General features: G+C 43.5%; 3 protein-coding genes across 6 annotated transcripts in view; 1 reads left to right on the forward strand and 2 right to left on the reverse strand.

Annotated features, from left to right (window-relative positions):
• LOC115468279 (E3 ubiquitin-protein ligase TRIM39-like) overlaps nucleotides 1–22,675 on the reverse strand; it is a 1,086,936-nt gene that overhangs the window by 198,524 nt on the left and 865,737 nt on the right. The window lies entirely within an intron of this gene.
• On the reverse strand, nucleotides 59–6,834 carry LOC115468167 (olfactory receptor 52E4-like). Its single transcript, XM_030199711.1, has 2 exons — nucleotides 5,925–6,834; nucleotides 59–108 (listed from the first exon to the last, which is right to left on the reverse strand). The coding sequence occupies exons 1-2, from the start codon at nucleotides 6,832–6,834 to the stop codon at nucleotides 59–61; spliced, it is 960 nt and encodes a 319-aa protein (XP_030055571.1).
• On the forward strand, nucleotides 17,003–18,263 carry LOC115468303 (olfactory receptor 52N4-like). 4 transcript variants are annotated; one of them, XM_030199938.1, is made up of 3 exons: nucleotides 17,003–17,335; nucleotides 17,541–17,544; nucleotides 17,740–18,263. In XM_030199938.1, the coding sequence occupies exons 1-3, from the start codon at nucleotides 17,003–17,005 to the stop codon at nucleotides 18,261–18,263; spliced, it is 861 nt and encodes a 286-aa protein (XP_030055798.1). The 4 variants fall into 4 exon arrangements, with proteins under 4 accessions (XP_030055798.1, XP_030055799.1, XP_030055800.1 ...); XM_030199939.1 differs by lacking the exon at nucleotides 17,541–17,544 and adding an exon at nucleotide 17,530 and having other exon boundaries at nucleotides 17,003–17,329; nucleotides 17,731–18,263; XM_030199940.1 differs by lacking the exon at nucleotides 17,541–17,544 and adding an exon at nucleotide 17,695 and having other exon boundaries at nucleotides 17,003–17,329; nucleotides 17,731–18,263.

Genomic DNA, 22,675 nt, shown 5'->3' on the forward strand with positions numbered 1-22,675 from the left:
TTTCAATAAAAATGTCATTTGCTTCCTTTTGCCATTGGAGGGCAGTATAGGAGAAGGGTTAATGCCATATGCAAATTACTGAACTTACTGTATGAAAAAGGATCACTAGTTGTGATCAAATTGTACATATAACATGAGTATAATTGATAAAAGTAAATGACTAGAGCAGTGGCGTTCCTAGGGGGGGGGCGGACACCCGGGCCAGCGCCCCCCCCCGATGCAGCGCGGACCCCCCCCAGTGAAAGACCCCCCCGCGAAAGAGCCCCCCCCCTGGGTGCACACCGCTGGGGTGGGGGTGCCGCAGCGCGCAGAAAGTAACCTGTTCCGGGGCAGAGGGAGCTGCAGCGAATGAGAGAAGTTAGCGAACTCTCGCAGCAGGCGCGCGCCATGGCACCCCCCAGTGGTGTGCACCCGGGGGGGAACGCCCCCGCCCCCCCCCTTGGTATGCCTCTGGATTAGAGTATATTTAAAGAAGGCTGCAATTGCAAAGTTTAGCCCCCAGCGGGCTGGGATTCTAAACCAGCTAAAATAGATGGGAAATGTGTGTGTGTGTCTCTCTCTGTTCTTGAAAAGAGGGGGAGGGGTTTCCCTCCGAGTGTTGGAACAACTGCAGTTAAAGGATATGTCCAAAAGAGAGCTGAGTTACAAAAGAGTGACTACAAAGTGATTTTTTTTAAAGTTATATTTGTACCCTGCACTTTCCCACTCATGGCAGGCTCAATGCGAGCTTACATAGTACCTGTATAATACAGGTACTTATTTGTACCTGGGGCAATGGAGGGTTAAGTGACTTGCCCAGAGTCACAAGGAGCTGCAGTGGGAATCAATCCCACTTCCGCACTAACCACTAGGCTACTCCTCCACTCCGCTTTTACCTGTTCTATACCACTTAGGATTTTGTAGATCTTAATCATATCAGAGATACAGACACCACAGTGAAATACAGTATCACATTGTTGACCCCCAATAAGATACTGTTACACTGTTCACCCACCACAACTCACAGGACGTCAGACTCACAGAAACAGAAGCCTGCGCAGCCTTCTACATGCCGCATTGAGCCTGCCATGAGTGGGAAAGTGCAGGGTACAAATGTAACAAAAATAAAATAGATACTATTGGAGATTCTACATGGAATGTTGCTACTATTGAGATTCTGTTGCTACTATTGGAGATTCTACATGGAATGTTGCTACTATTGGAGATTCTGTTGCTACTATTGGAGATTCTACATGGAATGTTGCTACTATTGGAGATTCTACATGGAATGTTGCTACTATTGGAGATTCTACATGGAATGTTGCTACTATCTGAGCTTCTACATGGAATTGGAATGTTGCTATTCCACTAGCAACATTCCATGTAGAATCTCCAATAGTAGCAATATTCTATGTAGAATCTCCAATAGTATCTATTTTATTTTTGTTACATTTGTACCCTGCGCTTTCCCACTCATGGCAGGCTCAATGCAGCTTACATGGGGCAATGGAGGGTTAAGTGACTTGCCCAGAGTCACAAGGAGCTGCCTGTGCCTGAAGTGGGAATTGAACTCAGTTCCTCGGGACCAAAGTCCACCACCCTAACCACTAGGCCACTCCTGCATGATAACAGAATAGCAAAAAATATATTGAACAGCAATATTTCTGTGTTCCGTGAAATCTGTCAGGGTAATGCAGGTCACAGATCACAGAGGACCGAAAATTCCTAAGATAGTTAAATTCACAGATGTGTTTGTTGGACATTTCCCTGTGCAGAAGGGAGGGAAATCTCACCTGCTAAAACTAGAAACATAGATCAATGTAGGCAGTTAAAGACCATATGGCTTATCCAGTCTGCCCATGCCATCTACTCTCCCTATCACTTCCTTAGAGATCCTATGTACTTGTCCCAAGCTCTCTTGACCTCAGATTCTGTTTTCTTCTCCACCATTTCTACTGGGAGACCATTCCACGAATTCACCACCGTTTCCATGAAGAAGTATTTTCTCAGGTTACTTCTTCTGAATCTGTCCCCTTTCACCTTCATCCTATGCCCCCTCATTCCAGAACTTTCTTTCACTTGAAAGAGAATCACCTCCTGTGCATTTATGCTGCATAGTATTTAAAAGTCTCTATCATATCCTTCCTCTCCCACCTTTTTCCAAAGTATGATGTGACAAAACAGTGGGTTTTAAGCCTGTAAACTGTATTACTTACTTCTTGAAGTGTATTTCTCTAGTTTGGCCAGCAGGTGGTGTATGTTTATGTTTAAGCTGTTACAGAGAAATGACTGTTTTTTTCTTTAGTCTAACACGGAAGACTCCATATATTACTTCGTGGAATGGGATAAAAGATGCAAATGCATACTAGATGAAATAGCACCCTTACGAACAAGAACTTCACGTAAGCATAACTCGATATCATGGTTCAATGATGAACTGAAAAAGCTAAAAACACATTCCAGGAAACTCGAATAAGCATGGAGAAAAACAAAAGAGGAACACACACTCAACACAGGGAAACAATCACAAAGAAAATACAAATACGCAATAAGACAGACCAAAAGATCATACTATAAAACTAAAATAGGGACAGAGTACAAAGACACGAAAAAATTATACCAACTCGTGAACAAACTCCTAGACACCAACTTGGTCACTACATCGAATACAGACATCCCATCTGCAGACAAACTTGCTAAGTATTTCAATGAAAAAATTGCAAACCTACGCAACACGCTACCTCAGGACAACACTGACATCGAAAACTTCCTTAATGAGTTGGACCCAATCACTGGAGAATACCCGGCAAACCGAACCTGGTTAAAATTCGCCCTCCTTACCGTCGATGCAGTTGCACAGGCGATCAGCAGGTTCTCCAGCACTCACTGTAAACTAGATACCTGTCCCAACTACTTAATGAAATCCGCCCCTGACCGCTTCACAGCAGACCTCACATCCCACCTAAACTACATGCTTAAGCAAGGTCTCTTCCCTAAAGAAAATGGCAATATCCTACTCACTCCAATACCAAAAGACACCAAGAAAAAAACAAATGAAATCACTAACTACCGTCCAGTAGCATCCATTCCGTTGTCAGTCAAACTGATGGAAAGCATGGTAACCAAACAACTCACAGATTATATAAACAAATTCTCAATATTACACGAATCACAGTCAGGTTTTCGCCCCCTCCACAGCACAGAATCAGTACTACTCACTCTCCTAGCCAAATTCAAGCAGGAAATAGCAATAGGCGAAAACATCCTCCTCCTCCAATTCGACATGGTAAACCATAATATACTAATAAGATTACTAGATAAGTTCGGGATTGGTGGAAACATACTTAGCTGGATCAAGGGTTTCCTAACCACAAGAACATACCAAGTAAAATCAAACTCAAACATATCATCACCGTGGAAAGCAGACTGCGGAGTACCACAAGGATCACCACTATCACCGATCCTCTTCAACCTAATGATGACCCCACTAGCCAAGTCCTTATCCAACCAAGGCCTTAAGCCTTTGATCTATGCAGACGATGTCTAAACTGACAGAAATCACCAACGAAATCAAGATCAGCTTGAACATTATGGACTCTTGGGCAAATGCATTTCAACTAAAACTAAACAAGGAAAAAACACACTGTCTCATCCTCTCATCCCTACACAGCCCTGATAACCCCACAATTATCAACACCCCAGATTGCACCTTCCCTATCTCAGACAGCCTGAAAATCCTCGGCGTTACAATGGACCGCAACTTAACACTAGAGAGCCAAGTGACATTCACAACAAAGAAAATGTTCCACTCAATGTGGAAACTCAAACGCTTGAAACAATTTTTCCCGAGGGGAACATTTCGCAACCTGATACAATCAATGGTACTAAGCCATGTAGACTACTGCAATGGAATTTATGTGGGATGCAAAGAACAAACCTTAAAGAAACTTCAGACCTCTCAAAACATGGCAGCTAGGCTTATCTTCGGAAAAACGCGATTTGAAAGTGCAAAACCCCTTCGTGAAAAACTACACTGGCTCCCAATCAAAGAACGAATTGCTTTCAAAATCTGCACTCTGGTTCACAAAATTATCTACGGTGAAACTCCGGGATACATGACAGACTTGATCGACCTACCAACTAGAAACACATCCGAATCAACACAAACGTACCTAAATCTGCACTACCCAAGCTGCAAAGGACTCAAATACAAATCAACGTACGCATCCAGTTTTTCCTACATAAGCACACAACTGTGGAACGCATTACCAAAAGCCTTGAAAACTACGAATGACCACCTAAACTTCTGGAAAACACTAAAAACTAACCTGTTTAAAAAGGCATACCCTACCGATCCAACATAAATGCCTGATGTCTGCAACACAACAAAACTAAAGAACGTAATGGACATAACACAACTCTTCCGTTGTACGATTCGATTCCCTAGTGTGGCTGTGCCACATGAACTTTATCTTACCACAATATCACTTTGTATTTGTTTACACCGCAGTCTGTAACGCCTCTCCGGTACTATGTAAGCCACATTGAGCCTACAAATAGGTGGGAAAATGTGGGATAGAAATGTAACAAATAAATAAATAAATAAGATGCAGCATACTTTTGAAAAATTGTTGTTCTGGGCTTTGATTGGCCCAGGAGCTCAATTCGTCTAGGATGTACTGGCTTTTAATTTCCAGTCTTAGCCAGGGAGAAGAGAGAGAAAAATTTCTTTACTGAGGCCCTGTGAACAGGTATATGTCCTGAACACTCCAGGTACTATTTAGATAGTAAACAAATGTTTAGATAGTTTTCTAAGTAATCCTATTTCAGTTACCTATTTGTTTTGCTGATGCCACCTTTTCTGTTCAATGTTCTAATTTTTCATGACAATGAACATTTTTAGTTTATTGTCTCTGCTTGTCTGGACTGACTAAGAATCCTGTTGGTTTGTGTGTTGGGTCTTTGAGTGCTTCTAGGAACTGTGGGACCACTGGGAATGTGGCCACAGTAGCCTAGGAATCACTGGGGTTAATTTGAGAGCAGGAGACTCACCCAGGGGCAGTTGGGACCCAGTCTGTAGGAGGAGGGTGCTAGTATAGAGAGCACAAGTGGCAGGTGCAGGCAGACCTGAGCTGTGCTGGGGATAAACCCTCTAAGTGGCTGCGGGGTAGCCCCAGTTGTGTGGCTAGGCATTTTGTGACATATAGATATTGAGATGTTGAAGTCTGTCTCCATACACTTTATGACGAAGACAACTGGCCATTTAGTAGCCACCCTCTGGACTGACTCCATCCTGTTTATATCTTTTGAAGGTGCAGTCTCCAGAATTGTATAGAAAACCCTTCTACCTCAGGTTGAGGCACCAAGACCAAACCAAAAAGGGACTGAAGGAGCTGGCCCCAGGGGGAGCTCCTGCCATGTCGGGCCTCAAACCCAGGGATGCTCCTGAGGGGGTGTTACATGATACAACATGAATTTCAGTATGGTCATTAAGGATGTCTTGGTCAGTGAATCATGTTAATTTACAGTATTTCCAGTCCATTCTCCGATCACTTGATAATTCGTGATAGTCATTACAATGAAAATCAAGTTACTCTCTCCAGCCCCAGGGGACCCCTTTTCATCACTACCTCTGACCATGTTGACTCCAGACATAATTTATTTTCTTTATTTTCTTTATTTACAAATATTTATATTCTGCGTAGCCCACGGCTCCTAGCAGATTACAATGTAAACATGCATAATCAAAATAACAAATTAAATCACTCAAGCATATCAGGACGTCAATCTGAGACAAGACTAACAACACAAAACGGACCACATATAACGTAGGATAAACAGATACAAATATTTAAACTTTAGACCTCAGTTCATCCACTTTCATTTAGAACGAGATCATATGTCGTTCATAGTAAGGTTTCTCCTATAATAGAGTATTTTCCGTATTCTCTCTTGGATCTGCTTTGTGTTCACCCCATACACTATGGGGTTTACTGTGGGAGGGATTATGAGGTAGAGATTGGCCACAATGATGTGAACAGAAGGAGAGATGTGGCCGACCCTCTGTAAGGAAACAGTGAACAGAAATGCTGTGTAAAACGCGGCAATCACACAGATGTGGGCAGTGCAAGTGCTGAAAGCTTTCAGTTTCGCATCATTGGATGAAAGTTGTACAACGGCCTTGAGCATCATGATGCAAGACAAGGCAATAAACAGCATATCCAGTACTACCACAAACAGAGATACAACCAACCCATATATTTTATTGACTTTGATATCGGCACAGGCCAGCTTTGCTATGGACATGTGCTCACAGTACGTGTGATGAATAACGTCGTGGTTACAAAATGTCAATCTTTTAACAAGAAATGGAAATGGCGTAATTACCAATAGACTTCTCAAAGATACTGCAACTGTCAATTTAGCAAGGAGTGAGTTGGTTAGGATGGATGTGTATCTCAGAGGATAACATATTGCAACGTAACGATCAAACGCCATTAACATCAGAACCCCCGATTCTGTTGCTGTAAAGAAATGAAGAAAGAACATCTGGATCAGACACGCATCAAAAGAGATTTCCCTGCTATTAAACCAGAAGGCACTGAGCATTTTAGGTATTACAGAGGTGGATAACGTTATATCAGTCCCAGACAGCATAGACAGGAGAAAGTACATGGGCTGGTGGAGACAGGCTTCTGTTTTGATAATAAACAAAATTAGCGCATTTCCTAAAAGTACTGGAACGTACAGGGTACAGAATGGGATGGAGTTCCAGATGTGCATAGCTTCCAGTCCTGGGATACCTTTCAGGATGAAGAATGGAGGCTGATAGTGGGTGTTATTGAGGGTGGACATGAAGTCCCGCCAAGGTCAGGTTCAGTTCCACAGAAGCTTTTGCTCCCTGTATGTAATGATAAGATAACCAGTTAGAATCCCATTGGGGCATAGCCAAACAACAGATTTTGGGTGGGCCTAAGCAAGAAGTGGGTGGGCACTAAGTTTTCTCCCCCCCCCCCCCCCCCCCCACCAAATAAAAATCTCAAGCTGGCGGGAAAACGTTTCTTTCCACCTTGGCAGTCTGCAGCAGGCATGTGCTGAAAACTGAGCATGCGCAGGTGCCGGTATTGTGGACAGTAGCGTTTTCGTTACCATCAGGGGGAAGTCTTCAGCTGGCAGAGCTTGGGATCCCTACCAGCTATCACTAAACATGTGCTACTGTTGGGTGGGTCTGAACCCTAAGTGGGTGGGCCCTGGCCCACCTGTAGCTACGCCACTGATACAGTGGGCAATACCCCTACTCCTGAATTGTACAAAAGTCACGGAAAAGTACACAATGGATATGTCAGTAACCGATTTTGATTCATGTTGTTGGTGTTCATTCAGTAAGGTAACAAGCATAAGAGCATTGCAGATGATTTCATCTAACTGCAGAGTGACCCAGTGCACTGTACGGCTTGTGCAGTCTCTACAGAAAAGGCGAAGCTGTTCGTAATTTTTCACTTTTTTGTGCGTGCATGCCTTGTATGTTACGATCTTTCCTGTCTTAAATGGAATTCCTTTCTGTTCCTAATTTGCTTTATGTAATAATATTATTCTTCACTGCTTTGACCTTTTATTAGCAAAAGCGATGTATCAAATCGCAAATAAACAGAAACATAAAGGCGATTGTAGATAAAGACGTAATCAGCCTGTTTAGCCTGCCCAGATTTTCTGGTCTACACTGAAAAAGATATAGCTCTCCTGCTAGTTACTTGTAAAATCTTGCTCCTTATCTAAGTTAGATTTTTTTTATTTTTTGTTTTCTATCATTCTAGGTAAGTAAAACATAAAAGTTTTATATTTAACTCTGTCACTTCCTGCATTCTATCACCAAGTTTTTAAAACAGTCTTAAAATTTGACAAAACATGCAAAGCTGCTTGCACTAAATCTCCCTTTTGGGATCTGCTGACATGAAATAGGTATCTTTTGGACTTTTTCCAAATGTACTGTCTTATAAAATTACCCTCAAAAAGAACAGAACGGGGCTATACCACCCATGCGAAGAGAGACTAAAGGCTTTAGGGATGTATATTCATTTGAAATGACATGGGAAATGTAAACAACCTTTTCCAAATACTTTCATATTATTTCTAACCCAAAATGACAAGAACCCCCCCCCCCCCCACACACACACACACAAAAAAATAAATCTCAGGGTTTTCCCCCCAGTGTTGTTAATAGTTGTCAAGCATGATCCACCCTCAAACCAATGCCCCTTGAGGTGGAAGATACCCATCTTCTCCTAGTTGTGCCTTGTATTTCTAATAATCTTTTGTTTCTGTTTCTTGATTGGCTGAGTGGGTCCAGCCCAGGGCAGGTTTGGGTATTTCTGTACCACCTCTTGGCTTGTTCCCTGCTGCTTCAGCCTTGTTTTCTTGTTCAGTTGTGAATTTGGGAGATCCAAGATGGCGGCGGTTTGAAATACAGCACCGGACGAGTTCCGAGCTGTGAAAAAACGCCACTGAAGCGGGTTCCTCTCCTACCACCGAAATGGGGAAAAGGAGAGGCAAAGTCAAGGAGAATCCCTCAACCCCTGGTGGGACTCACCAACTTCAGCAGGTGTCTCTTGAACAGTTCGGAGTCACGCCGGATCCCAGGCTGGCTTCTACTCCTGCTTTCGATGGAGACGCGACTGTGTTTACTAACAGTGCTGCAGACGGGGTCTCCCTGAGCCCCGTCGAACCTGTGGCTCCTCCTCAGCCCAGATCGGGAAGTATGGAGAGAAGTCTTGCAGTTCAATCTCCACGACGACACCAGAGCGAGCAAGGAGGGATTGGAAAAACCAGCCGTAGTGACATCAGAGTCACTCTGGGATTTGACTTTTACTATGCCGTCTTCTGTACAATCGTTGATATTTAAAAATACAAATGTAATTAAAACTCTTTCTGAGGCTGCTCTTACTCAAACACAGGCAATTACTACTACTTAACATTTCTAAAGCGCTACTAGGGTTACGCAGTGCTGTACAATTTAACATAGAGGGACGGTCCCTGCTCAAAGAGCTTACAATCTAAGAGACAAGTGAACGTAGAATGTTAATGTTAACTGTTAAGTAGTAGTAGTAGTAGTAATTACTAAACAAGCCTTGGAAGTGAAATCACTAACTGAAAGAACTCAGAAAATGGAACTTGTGGGTCAAACTCTGATGAGAGAGAAGGATTTCACTTCCAGACGCTTAGAATATTTGGAGAACCAATCCAGGAGACTTCATTTGAGGCTAACTACTACTACTACTACTACTACTACTTATCATTTCTATAGCTCTACCGGACATACGCAGCGCTTCACACCTGAACATGGAGAGACAGTCCCTGCTCAATAGAGCTTACAATCTAATTATGACAGACAGACAGGACAAGTAAGGGATAAGGGTTAGGGCAGACAGGACATATCAGGGAAACGTGAAGATTTTATTGATATCATATACCAGAACACCTTTAATTACACCTATACAAATGGTTACAAAATATTCGATGGAGATTTTAGGTATGTCAGAAGATTCATTGCCACCCATAACTCAGGCGTATTATCTACAAAGTAATATTAACAAATTTACCAGGAAAGACTCACCCCCAAGGAGGAGAAGCAATGAATCTTACATCTCTTTTGGAATCCTCGTTAGAGGTTATAACTCAAAGGACAACTATGCTGGACCTCTTTTATCCTGGAAATGGATAGAGATGCAGTTTTGAAACTTTCTTTTCGTCATTTAGATTCTGTTTTTGGGGGGGTCTAAAGTAAGAATTTATCCTGATATGTCTAGGGAAACACAGAAAAGATGAAAGGCTTTTTTAGCCTTACGTGCGAGGACTCTGGCGGTAGGTGGAAATTTTGTACTAAAATTTCCTTGTGTATGTCGTATGCTTTTTCAAACTAAACAATTTCAGGTTTTTTGACCCTAAACAATTAGAAGAATTTTTATTAAGTAAAGAAGAGGTTAATGTGACTGTTTAATTCCAGATGATTGTAAGCTCTTTGAGCAGGGACTGTCTTTCTTCTATGTTTGTACAGCGCTGCGTATGCCTTGTAGCGCTATAGAAATGCTAAATAGTAGTAGTAGTAGTAGTAATGATGCACTGAAAGATAGCTTAGGATAAGCAACCTGGATGAACTGCTGTATTATTGTAAGGTTATTTCCAGAAAATTATTTTTACCTTCTTGGATCAAATTTCCTAAATATTGTGGTCGTTAGGATTTATTTTCTAGTTAATACATTTTATATAAAGTTCAGGAATGTATTTTCCAATTTCCTATATTGTCACTTATATAGGTGTATAATAAGATTGTATAAAAGTTATAAATAAAATAATAAAAAAAAAGGAGTTGTGCATTTGGTTCCTGTTTTAATCTTGTTTCCTGATGCCTAAGGTTTCCAGCTTCTTGTCAAGCTCCTTGTTTGCCCTTTTGCGTTAGAGTTGAACTTCTCGGAGGAGATACAGTGACATTAAGACTCATCATGAGCAATCCTAGTTCCTATCTTGTTCTTGTCTAGTAATGAAGCCTCGGGAGTCCCTGTCTAGTATTTGACTGTGTGCCAGCTAGGGACTCTGACAGAATGAACCAGCCAAAGTAAAGGTCATGATAGATTGATTCAGCCACAAAAATCAGGAGACAAACACAACAGACAAAGAGTTAAAGCAGGCTAAAGGGAAAGGCTGCTTCTAAAACACAAGTCAGTAAGAAGCAGGGCTTACACTGCAGTCAAAGGTTTAAAGCAAACAAAGGGAAAAACACACAATGTTCTTACCAGAACTCAGCCAGCACACAGAGACAGAGCAAACAGAGTACACACAGCTGCACAGAACCAAGGTAATCAAGGAAAGCAGCTAGGCTGGCAACAACCAGCTCTCTGAACAGTGAAAGGTAACAAGGGAAACCACACAAGGAAACAGAACAGGCTTAAGCTGGAGAGCCTAGATAACAAGGAAAGAACCTATTCTGGTTCAAACCAGAACCACACACAGAAAAACAGAACAGGACTTTGCTTGAGGAGCAAAGTTAACAGGCAAGTAATCCAAACAGGTTTCAAGCAGAACAACACACAGAGAAACAAAAGAGGACTTTGCTTGAGAGCAAACTTAACAGGAAAGTAATCCATACAGAGTCAAACCAAAACCACTCACACAAGGTTCAGGGCTGTGCCACAGAGACACAGCTTAACAAGAAGACCAGTTTCCTCAGAATCAAACAACAGTACAACAAGAAAAAGGAAAATAGACCTATTGCAAAGGCAACGCAGGAAAGCTCCCTGGGTCCTTTTGTATAGCTTGATGTGTAGGTTTTAATACTATGTTTCAGGGTGGTGTTTTACATATATATTTCAGGGTGAACTCTGTTCCTTTTGATAGGGTCGCTGAGAAACAGAGCTGGGCCCGGGGCAGGGCCCACCACCGCTGCCGGTCTACCCAGGACCACCATATAGCCAGACTATAAAAATTGGGGAGGCCGAAGCCCAAAGTGTGGAGGGGCACATTTTGCCCCACCTCCCTGCCCCTGCCTCAACTCCACATACCTTGGCTGGCAGGATCCTCAAGCCCCGCCAGCAGAAGCCTTCCTCCAGCGCTGTTCGCCGCATTGACTGCCCTGCAGCTGCTTTTCTTCTCACATCATGCGACGTGAGAGGAAAGGCATCTGTAGGGCTGGCAATGTGTTGGAGGAAGGCTTCTGCTGGCAGGGCTTGGGGTCCCCCATCAGCCAAACCAGAGGCCCCGAAGCCCTGTGTCTGCTCCTCCCTAGCCTCTGGGGGGGGGGGGGGCGGCGTTGGGGTCTATCTCTCTCCTGCTTCTGTTGGGACGTGATCCCCGGGTCCCGTCAGCAGCAGGAGAGAGACAGACCCCGGCGTCGGGCCTCCCTTGAAGGCCGGACCCGGTAGAATCTTGCCCCACCCCCCCTCCTCTCGGCAGCCCTGCCTCCTGAGGAAGCCAGGTGGCGAAATATGGATCTATACAGAGGAGAGATTTTGACTTGTGGATTTTATTGCTGATAAAAGAAGATATGGGCAAATCTTTATTCTTTGGAGTGTGAAAAAGGAGAGGCTAAATTCCCTTATGGATTTAAGGAGATTTGCTTCTGGATATCCCTGAACATAATATTTTGGCATGCTTTAACACACTTTATGACGTTGACATTGGAAGCATTAAAAGCTTGATCTTCACTGATTTAGGAATATATTTGTGGTCTGTAACATCTGATGTTATAGACTGTGGTTAGGTTTCAGGGATTGATTAATGGGATTATTTTTACTGCACCAGATTCCTTCATTTCATGTCCTTAGTTTGAGAGTAGATTTTAAATGTAAAGGTTTATAGCAATATAAATATAAGTTTGTATATTCTAGAAATCTATTACCAGTAGCAAAACTTTTTTTTTTGGACCTTATATAATCTACTTATCCCTGTGTCTTTCTTTTCTTATTATAATACACGTGAATGGCTTGATTCTTTTCCTGCACTTTTCAGGTCTCAGAATTGAACATCTGCATCCGCTCGAGACAAACACAGAGGCTCCCCGTTGAGCCTGAGACCCACTGGGAATTTATAAAATCATTATATTAGGCTTCAGCAGTTCACATAGTAGTGTTTTACGTGAAGACGCACAAATGAAGTTGCACAGCTATGAAGAGAAGAGTATTTATGATGGCCAAAGGGTCTAGGATTGGGTAAGTTGGCTTGAGGGATTGGATTTAGCTTCTGCTTTTCCTAGTAGTTCAAAGTGAGTTTATAACAGGGGGTATTTTCTTATTTAGGAGTGGAGGAGTAGCCTAGTGGTTAGTGCAGCTGACTTTGATCCTTACTCAAAGCCCACCTCTTCAATGTCGCTTTCGGCACCTAACCACTATACCTCTCTTCAGGAAATCTAGACTGCCCCAACTTGACATTTCGTCCTTTAGATTGTAAGCTCCTTTGAGCAGGGACTGTCCTTTTTGTTAAACTGTACAGCGCTGAGTAACCATAGTAGCGCTCTAGAAATGTTAAGTAGTAGTAGTAGTAGTGATCCTGGGGACCTGAGTTCGATTCCCACTGCAGCTCCTTTTGCGACTGTGGCCAAGTCACTTAACCCTCCATTGCCCCAGGTACAAATAAGTACCTGTATATACTATGTAAACCCCTTTGAATGTAGTTGTAAAAACCTCAGAAATGTGGTATATCAAGTCCCATGTCCCATTTCCCTTTTCCTATTTGAGATTCTAGATGGAATTTTGCTACTATTGAGATTGTGTTGCTAGTATTTGAGATTCTACATGGAATGTTGCTATTCCACTAGCAACATTCCTTGTAGAAGCCTGCCCTTGCAGATCAGCAATGCGGCCGCGCAGGTTTCTGTTTCTGTGAGTCTGACGTCCTGTATGTGGTTGGGAGGCGAGGATAGTGCTGGGCAGACTTCTACGGTCTGTGCCAGAGCCGGGGGCTGGGAGGCGGGGCTGGTGGTTGGGAGGCAGGGATAGTGCTGGGCAGACTTCTACGGTCTGTGCCAGAGCCGGGGGCTGGGAGGCAGGGCTGGTGGTTGGGAGGAGGGGATAGTGCTGGGCAGACTTATACGGTCTGTGCCCTGAAGAGCATAGGTACAAATCAAAGTAGGGTATACACAAAAAGTAGCACATCTGAGTTTATCTTGTTGGGCAGACTGGATGGACCGTGCAGGTCTTTTTCTGCCGTCATCTACTATGTTACTATGTTCTCTGGGTGCTAGGAGAGCAAATCATGCTGATATCACCCTTCATGTGTAGCTTATCTATCCTGCTGTTCACAGAGAACCCTTTATCCACACCATATTCACAAGGTTTTACTTTTTACAATTTTTGTCTGCAGAGGGTAAACCCACTGAGTAATTTGGTGCTTTATTTTTGATAAACCAGCAGGGGATGGCATACAGGGTGCAAGAGATGCTGTGAATTTAAGTACCCCCCCCCCCCCCCCCCCCACCGATCACAGGGTTGTACTCCTGTTATGCTAAATTTTGTCTAGTTTCTTAAGTGGCATCATGCAGGCCCTGATTTTCGTACAGTTAATGCATGTTACATCTATGAATTCTGTTTTGCCTGCTCTGCTTTTCCCCTATGTACTTCCCACACCCCTCTGGTCAATGAATAGCAAATATAGATTGATTTCATTGGCTCCTACTGTGGCTGGTGGCTTGCCTGATATGAAAAAAGTGTCCCTTCTCTCTCTAATTTAATAATTATGACAGGGGCTACTGCTACTACTTATCATTTCTATAGCGCTACTAGACGTACATAAGTACATAAGTACATAAGTAATGCCATACTGGGAAAAGACCAAGGGTCCATCGAGCCCAGCATCCTGTCCATGACAGCGGCCAATCCAGGCCAAGGGCACCTGGCGAGCTTCCCAAACGTACAAACATTCTATATAATCAAGCCATTGTGACATCACTAATGAGGTTGGCTCTTATTGGTGGAATGAGCCACTATGACATCACAATAGGTTAAATCACTGCTCTATGTAATAAAAGTGAGCCAAGTAGAGGACATAAGTACATAAGTAATGCCACACTGGGAAAAGACCAAGGGTCCATCGAGCCCAGCATCCTGTCCACGACAGCGGCCAATCCAGGCCAAGGGCACCTGGCAAGCTTCCCAAACGTACAAACATTCTATACAATCAAGCCATTGTGACATCACTAATGAGGTTGGCTCTTATTGGTGGAATGAGCCACTATGACATCACAATAGGTTAAATCACTGCTCTATGTAATAAAAGTGAGCCAAGTAGAGGACATAAGTACATAAGTAATGCCACACTGGGAAAAGACCAAGGGTCCATTGAGCCCAGCATCCTGTCCACGACAGCGGCCAATCCAGGCCAAGGGCACCTGGCAAGCTTCCCAAACGTACAAACATTCTATAAATGTTATTCCTGGAATTTTGGAGTTTTCCAAGTCCGTTTAGTAGCGGTTTATGGACTTGTCCTTTAGGAAACCGTCTAACCCCTTTTTAAACTCTGCTAAGCTAACCGCCTTCACCACTTTCTCCGGCAACGAATTCCAGAGTACGCAGTGCTGTGCGCTGGACATGAAGAGACAGTCCCTGCTCAACAGAGCTTACAATCTAATTATGACAGACAAACAGGACAAATAAGAGATAAGGAAATTACTAAGTTGGGAATGATAATATATGGGTACTGAACACGTGAGTAAGGGTTAGGAGTTAAAAGCAGCATCAAAAAGGTGGGCTTTTAGCCTAGATTTGAAGGCGGCCAGAGATGGAGCTAGACGTATCAGCTCAGGAAGTCTATTCCAGGCATATGATGCAGCAAGATAAAAGGAATGGAGTCTGGAGTTAGCAGTGGAGGAGAAGGGTGCGGGTAAGAGAGATTTACCCAGTGAACGGAGTTCCTGGGGAGGAGTGTACGGAGAGATAAGAGCGGGGAGCTACTGAGGAGCTGCAGAGTGAATGCACTTATAGGTCGCTGCGTATGCCTTGTAGCGCTATAGAAATGATAAGTAGTAGTAGTAGTAGTTTGAACTGTATGCGGAAATGGATAGGGAGCCAATAAAGTGACTTGAGGAAAGGGTTAATATGAGCATAGCGACACTGGCGGAATGGAAGTCGTGCAGCAGAAATTTTGAACAGATTGAAGAGGAGAGAGATGGCTAAGTGGGAGACCAGTGAGAAGCAAGTTGCAATAGTCTAAGCGAGAGGTGATAAGAGTGTGGATGAGGGTTCTGGTAGTGTGCTCAGAAAGGAAAAGGGCTCTTAACCTTTTGTGATCCCCGCACCCCTTCAACTGATCAATGAAACCCCCACACTCCCTAAACCACGTGTCCACTCGTGACTACTGACAGTTACATGTAGTATGTTGCTAACATGTCACTAAAATTAAGTGATCAACAAGTGACCTATGAACTGTCTTCACTCTGTGGAGGAGTGGCCTAGTGGTTAGGGTGGTGGACATTGGTCCTGGGGAACTGAGTTGGATTCCCACTTCAGGCACAGGCAGCTCCTTGTGACTCTGGGCAAGTCACTTAACCCTCCATTGCCCCATGTAAGCCGCACTGAGCCTGCCATGAGTGGGAAAGCGCAGGGTACAAATGTAACAAAAATAAAATAGATACTATTGGAGATTCTACATGGAATGTTGCTATTCCACTAGCAACATTCCATGTAGAAGGCTGTGCAGGCTTCTGTTTCTGTGAGTCTGATGTACTGCAGCATTCCATGTAGAAGGCTGCGCAGGACGTCAGACTCACAGAAGGAGAAGCTTGCGCGGCCACATTGGTGATCTGCAAGGGCCGACTTCTACATGGAATGTTGCTACTATTGGAGATTCTACATGGAATGTTGCTATTCCACTAGCAACATTTCATGTAGAAGGCTGTGCAGGCTTCTGTTTCTGTGAGTCTGACGCAGGACGTCAGACTCACAGAAGCAGAAGCCTGCGCGGCCACATTGGTGATCTGCAAGGGCCGACTTCTACATGGAATGTTGCTAGTGGAATAGCGGCATGTAGAATCTCAAATAGTAGCAACAGTGGAGGAGTGGCCTAGTGGTTAGGGTGGTGGACATTGGTCCTGAGGAACTGAGTTTGATTCCCACTTCAGGCACAGGCAGCTCCGTGTGACTCTGGGCAAGTCACTTAACCCTCCATTGCCCCATGTAAGCCGCATTGAGCCTGCCATGAGTGGGAAAGCGCGGGGTACAAATGTAACAAAAATAAAATGTATAGTTAAGGAAGATATAAGGAACTACTGTAAGTTACAGTGTGTGTAGTGAGCTAGTCCAGGTGCAGAAATGGTTTATAGTCAATCACCCTATGTATTAAAGGCTTGGGAGAAGAGCCAGGCTAGGATGACACTACCTCAGTAGTTCTTTCTTAACCAAAATATAATCACGTGTGCAACTCATTCTCATTTATTTTGTTACATTTTCAGGCATTATTCTACAAGAAGTGCAATGATCACCATGTTTTCATGAACCGAGAAGGGAAGCTTCTGCGGAGCTGAACCTGACCTCAGCAGGGCAACATGTTGGTCCTTAATTGCACCCCCCACAAACCTTCATTCTTCATCTTGAAAGGCATCCCGGGACTGGAAGCCGCCCACCTCTGGATCTCCGTCCCTTGGACTGCTTTCTATATGATGACAATTATAGCAAACTCCGTCGTCCTCTATATTATCAAAACAGAAGCCAGCCTCCACCAGCCCATGTACATTTTCCTTTCCATGCTGTCTGGGACCGATATAGCTTTACCCACCTGTGTAATACCTAAAACGCTGAGTGCTTTCTGGTTTGGTTCTAAAGAGATTTACTTTGAGGCTTGCCTGATCCAGATGTATTTTGCTCATTCCTTAGTGGTTGTAAATAGAAATCAAACAAAATAAAACATGGAAAAGAAAATAAGATGATACCTTTTTTATTGGACATAACTTAATACATTTCTTGATTAGCTTTCGAAAGTTGCCCTTCTTCGTCAGATCGGAAATAAGCAAATGTGCTAGCTGACAGTGTATATAAGTGAAGACATTCAAGCATTACTATGACAGTCTGACAGGGTGGGAGGAGGGGGGTGTCAGCCAGCACATTTGCTTATTTCCGATCTGAGGAAGAAGGGCAAAAGCTAATCAAGAAATGTATTAAGTTATGTCCAATAAAAAACATATCATCTTATTTTCTTTTCCATGTTTTATTTTGTTTGATTTCTATTGATAACCTTAAGAGTGGACTAACACGGCTACCACACTCCTCTACTTAGTGGTTGTAGAATCTGGCATTCTGACATCGATGGCTTTCGATCGCTACATGGCTGTGTGCAACCCCTTAAGATACACCTCCATCCTGACAAACGCACTCCTAGGCAAACTAGCATTCCTGGTGGTTCTGAGAAGTATACTCTACGTTGTGCCCTTTCCCTTCCTCCTTAAAAGGTTGCCCTTCTGTAACAGCAACGTCATTGCTCACACGTACTGTGAGCACATGTCTGTAGCCAAGCTGGCCTGCGCAGATATAACGGTCAATGCAGTGTATGGGATGACTATAGCTTTCTCTGTGGTATTTTTAGATCTGATGTGTATCTCTTTATCTTATGCTCTGATACTCAGGGCCGTTGTGGGACTTTCGTCCAAGGAAGCGAGAGCGAAAGCTTTCAGTACCTGCACTGCCCACATCTGTGTCATTGCCGTGTTTTACACGCCATTTCTGTTCACAGTTATTTTACAGAGGGTCGGCCACAAAGTCTCTCCCTCTGCTCACATCATTGTTGCCAACCTTTACTTCCACCTATCGTAAATCCCATAGTGTATGGAGTGAGCACCAAACAGATCCAGGAACGGATCCTGAAAATATTCCACCTGGGAAAACTGATTTCTGTAGGCAACTCCTGGGCATAGTTCTTGCTGAAAAAATTCAAAGTTCTTCTTAATTTTAAAGGTGGCCTGTCTCGTTTGTTCTCCACTCTCTTCGCTCTTTCCTAGCAAGAATGCTGAGTATGCTACAACACACGGAACACGGAACCACTGCAAAGTTAGATGGTATAAAAGGGACATAGCCAGACCTTGGCTGGGGGGGGGGGGGGGGGGACAGAGCCCAAGGTGGGGGGGCACATTTTAGGCCGCCAACACTTCCAACCCCTCCCCCCCCGCTGCCGCTGCTTCCGACCCCCCCTGCCACCTCAGGGTACCTTTGCTGGTGGGGATCCCCAACCCCTACCAGCTAAAGCGTTTATCTGTCCCGCACTTGCTTCCTCTCCTGTTTTCAGCGCGCTGTGCACTGCACGCTCATTTTAATGAAACTGAGCATGCGCGAGCATGCACGGTGCGACTGGAAACAGGAGAGGAAGCAAGTGCGAGACCAGCACAGGACAGATAAATGCTTCAGCCGGTGGGGCTTGGGGTCGGCAACCTCTGCCAGCCAAACCGTGGGCCTCAGAGCCAATTGGGGGGGGGGCCCATGCCCCCGTGGCCCCCCCATAGCTACGCCACTGTGGTATAAAGACCATAGGGTTTTGTTCCTTAACAATTTGCAGAGTAATGTAGTTTTGACCTTTTTCTTACCCTAAAAGTTCTGACAGTGGTAGGAGGAGACACTTCCACTGCATGCAAATCTCTCTCCTGAATATACATTGTGGGTATCCTGAAAACCTGACTGGCTGGGGTTGGGAATCATTGCCTTAAATGGTTTTATTCCTTCCACTCCTCTTGGTCATTCAGAGTTACATCAGATAATCAATCTTCCATGGTGCACCCTCTTCACTGAAGCACCACTCGAAGATCGGTCTTCTCTCCAAACTTGTGCAACTTATTCCTGTCTCTGCTTGCTATGTTTATTCAGGATTTGGGGAACAGCTCTTATTTCTTTGCCGATGACATTCAATTGAGTAGAACCCATGTCAGCTAGAATTCAGACTTTCGGGTGCAATGTGAACAGCTCCAGAGGACCAGAGAAGGAAAAAGAGGAGGAGAGCATAGCAATAATCTATAAATCACAATTAACAGTTACTACAACAGCAGAATCCATCCTAGCCCAACTCGAAATAGCCTCAGTTAGAATTAACCACCCCGATCTACTCAATCAACTAAACCTAATTGTTTTCTACAGGCCCCCGGGCAGTTGGCAAGTCTCACAAACACACTTTATGGACTTCATATCAAATACTTGCATGTCCTCCCAGAACCTCCTCATAGCAGGGGACATTAACCTTCACCTTGAAGACCTAATTTAAAGAACGTAAACGAATGCAAGGAATTCATCCAACTATGGGAGCTCCAGTGGCCTAACATGCAACCTACCCACAAAAAAGGACACACACTAGACATTATAACTCACAAACTTTCATCAGAGCCCATCTTCACTATCACAGACACAAAATGGACAGTTACACCATGGTCAGACAACTACAAAGCACATATTTCCCTCTACTGGAAAAGAAAAGGGTCACAACGAAAACAAGAAAAAAGAACCTACACTACAAGAGGCAAAATAGACCCACTAATATTCTGGCAAGAACTATACACTGACGAATGGGCAACTCCCACAAACTCACCCCAATTTCTACAAGAATGGGACAACAAATGTACAGCAATACTAGACAGTATAGCACCGCTCCAAACTCGATCCTCAAAAAGAAAAAACTCAATACCATGGTTTAACGACAAACTGAAAGCCTTAAAAACACAGGTCAGAAGACTGGAAAGAATATGGAGCAAGAAAAAAGACGAACTCACTCTTAACGACTGGAAACAGTTGCAAAGAAAATACAAATATAAAATCAGACAAACCAAAAGAATGTACTGCAAAACCGTAATAGGACCAAATTACAAGGATACACATTAGCTCTTCTCACTCGTGAACAAACTCCTAAATACTACACCGGTTACTTCTAACAACACAGACACCTCATCTGCTACCAACCTAGCGAGGCACTTTAACGAAAAAATTATAAAACTCAGATGAATGATACCTTCGAATACCACCGACTATACAAGCATCCTTGAATACCTTGATCCAAAACCTGGCGAATACCCAGCAGATCGTTCATGGACCAACTTCGACAAAATCTCAGCAGATGAACTCTCACAATGGCTTAAAAAATATAGCAAGTCTCAATGCAAACTAGACATTTGCCCTGTTAGCCTAATAAGAGCCGCCCCCAAACAATTCAAGAAAGACCTGACGGACCAAATAAACCACAGACTCCTAAACGGTTTATTCCCCACCAACAAAGGAAACATCCTACTCACACCTCTGCAAAAAGACGCTAAGAAAAGCACAATGGACCTAACTAACTATCGATCAGTTGCATCTATTCTGCTCATAACCAAAATAATGGAGGGCATAGTCACGAAACAATTCAATGATTACCTAACTAAACACTCAATTTTACATGAGTCACAATCAGGATTTCGATCAAATCACAGCACCGAAACTTTACTAGTGGCGGCAATGAACTCATTCAAAAAAACAATTGCTACTGGGAAGAACATACTCGTACTACAATTTGACATGTCAAGCGCCTTCGACATGGTTGATCATGGAATACTACTTCATATACTAGAATACTTCGGAGTCGGAGGCCCAGTCCTCAAGTGGTTCGAGGGATTTCTCACCACCAGATCCTACCAAGTAATAATAAACGCCGAAAGATCACCTCCATGGATACCAGAATGCGGAGTTCCTCAAGGTTCCCCCCTCTCACCAACCATCTTCAACCTAATGATGATACCTCTAGCCAAACGTCTAGCCAATCAAAACCTTAACCCTTACATATATGCAGACGATGTCACGATCTACATCCCGTTCAAACACAATCTTAACGAAATCACCAATGAGATCAACCAAAGCGTCAAAACCATGCACAGCTGGGCAGATTCATTCCAGCTAAAACTCAACGCAGAAAAAACTCAATGCCTAGTACTCACCTCTCAATACAACACAAACGATTATTCCTCTATAACCACACCATACTGCACCCTTCCTATATCAGAAAACCTGAAGATTCTCAGAGTTACCATCGACCGAAACCTCACTCTCGATACCCACGTGAAGAACACGACAAAAAAGATGTTCTACTCGATGTGGAAACTCAAAAGAGTTAAGCCTTTCTTCCCGAGAAACATTTTTCGTACCTTGGTACAATCTATGGTAATTAGTCACCTGGATTACTGTAACACTGTATGCTGGCTGCAAAGAACAGACTATTAAGGGGCTCCAAACAGCCCAGAATACCGCAGCCAGACTCATATTTGGAAAGACCAAATACGAGAGTGCGCAACCCTTAAGACAGAAACTCCACTGGTTTCCACTCAAGGAACGTATCGAATTCAAGATCTGCACGATCGTACACAAGATCATTCACGCAGATGCCCCACTGTACATGTTTAACCTTGTGGACTTACCGCCCAGAAATGCCAAGAGATCAGCCCGCAAATTCCTCAATCTGAACTTCCCCAGTTGTAAAGGACTTAAATATAAGCAGGCATACGCCACTACCTTCTCCTACAGAAGTACACAGATATGGAATGGGTTACCCCAAGCCCTAAAAACTATGGACAATCTAAGCAACTTTCGCAAATCTCTGAAGACACATCTCTTTAATAGAGCCTACAAAAAGACCCCTTAAAGACACAAATCACCTCCTAAACTATCCTATTCTAACACCATCTTCTCTAACTCCTCATCCATCTTCTGCTTACTTTTGATTGTATCCAATATCCTGTCATGACTCTGTCATAACAACACTCTGTAAGCCACATTGAGCCTGCAAATAGGTGGGAAAATGTGGGGTACAAATGTAATAATAATAATAATAATAATAATAACAGCTCCAGGACAGTATCAGCAAATGGGTCAAATCTCACTAACTCATACTGAACCCAAAAAAATGTAAAGTCATTTGGTTCCCTTGGGGCTCACTAATTATCTCATTTCAAATAGGTATTGCAGGCTCTGTAATTGCTCTAAAAACCTCTGTTTGCTCACTGGGAATTTTCCTGAACAGTTCTCTTTCTTTTGTTCCTCATCATCTCCTCTACAGAAACAGAGAAAACTGAAGGCAGATAAAGACCATATGGCCTATCCAGTCTGCCCATCCATCCATGCCATCTTCTCTCCCTTTCACTCCCTTAGAGATCCTATGGACTTGTCCCAAGCTTTCTTGAATTCAGTTACAGTTTTTATTTGCCCCACGTCAACCAGGGGGCCGT

Source organism: Microcaecilia unicolor, chromosome 4 (assembly GCF_901765095.1).
Source record: "Microcaecilia unicolor chromosome 4, aMicUni1.1, whole genome shotgun sequence".
In the NCBI taxonomy this organism is placed as follows: domain Eukaryota; kingdom Metazoa; phylum Chordata; class Amphibia; order Gymnophiona; family Siphonopidae; genus Microcaecilia; species Microcaecilia unicolor.

Bases quoted from the DNA above. Each gene is read 5' to 3' on its own strand.
- LOC115468167 (XM_030199711.1), bottom strand. From the start codon at position 6,834: ATGTCCACCCTCAATAACACCCACTATCAGCCTCCATTCTTCATCCTG. The intron at 109-5,924 runs TACGGAAAATAC...TTTGATCACAAC, and splicing joins AAAGCAGATCCAAGAGAGAA to TAGTGATCCTTTTTCATACA.
- LOC115468303 (XM_030199938.1), top strand. From the start codon at position 17,003: ATGTTGGTCCTTAATTGCACCCCCCACAAACCTTCATTCTTCATCTTG.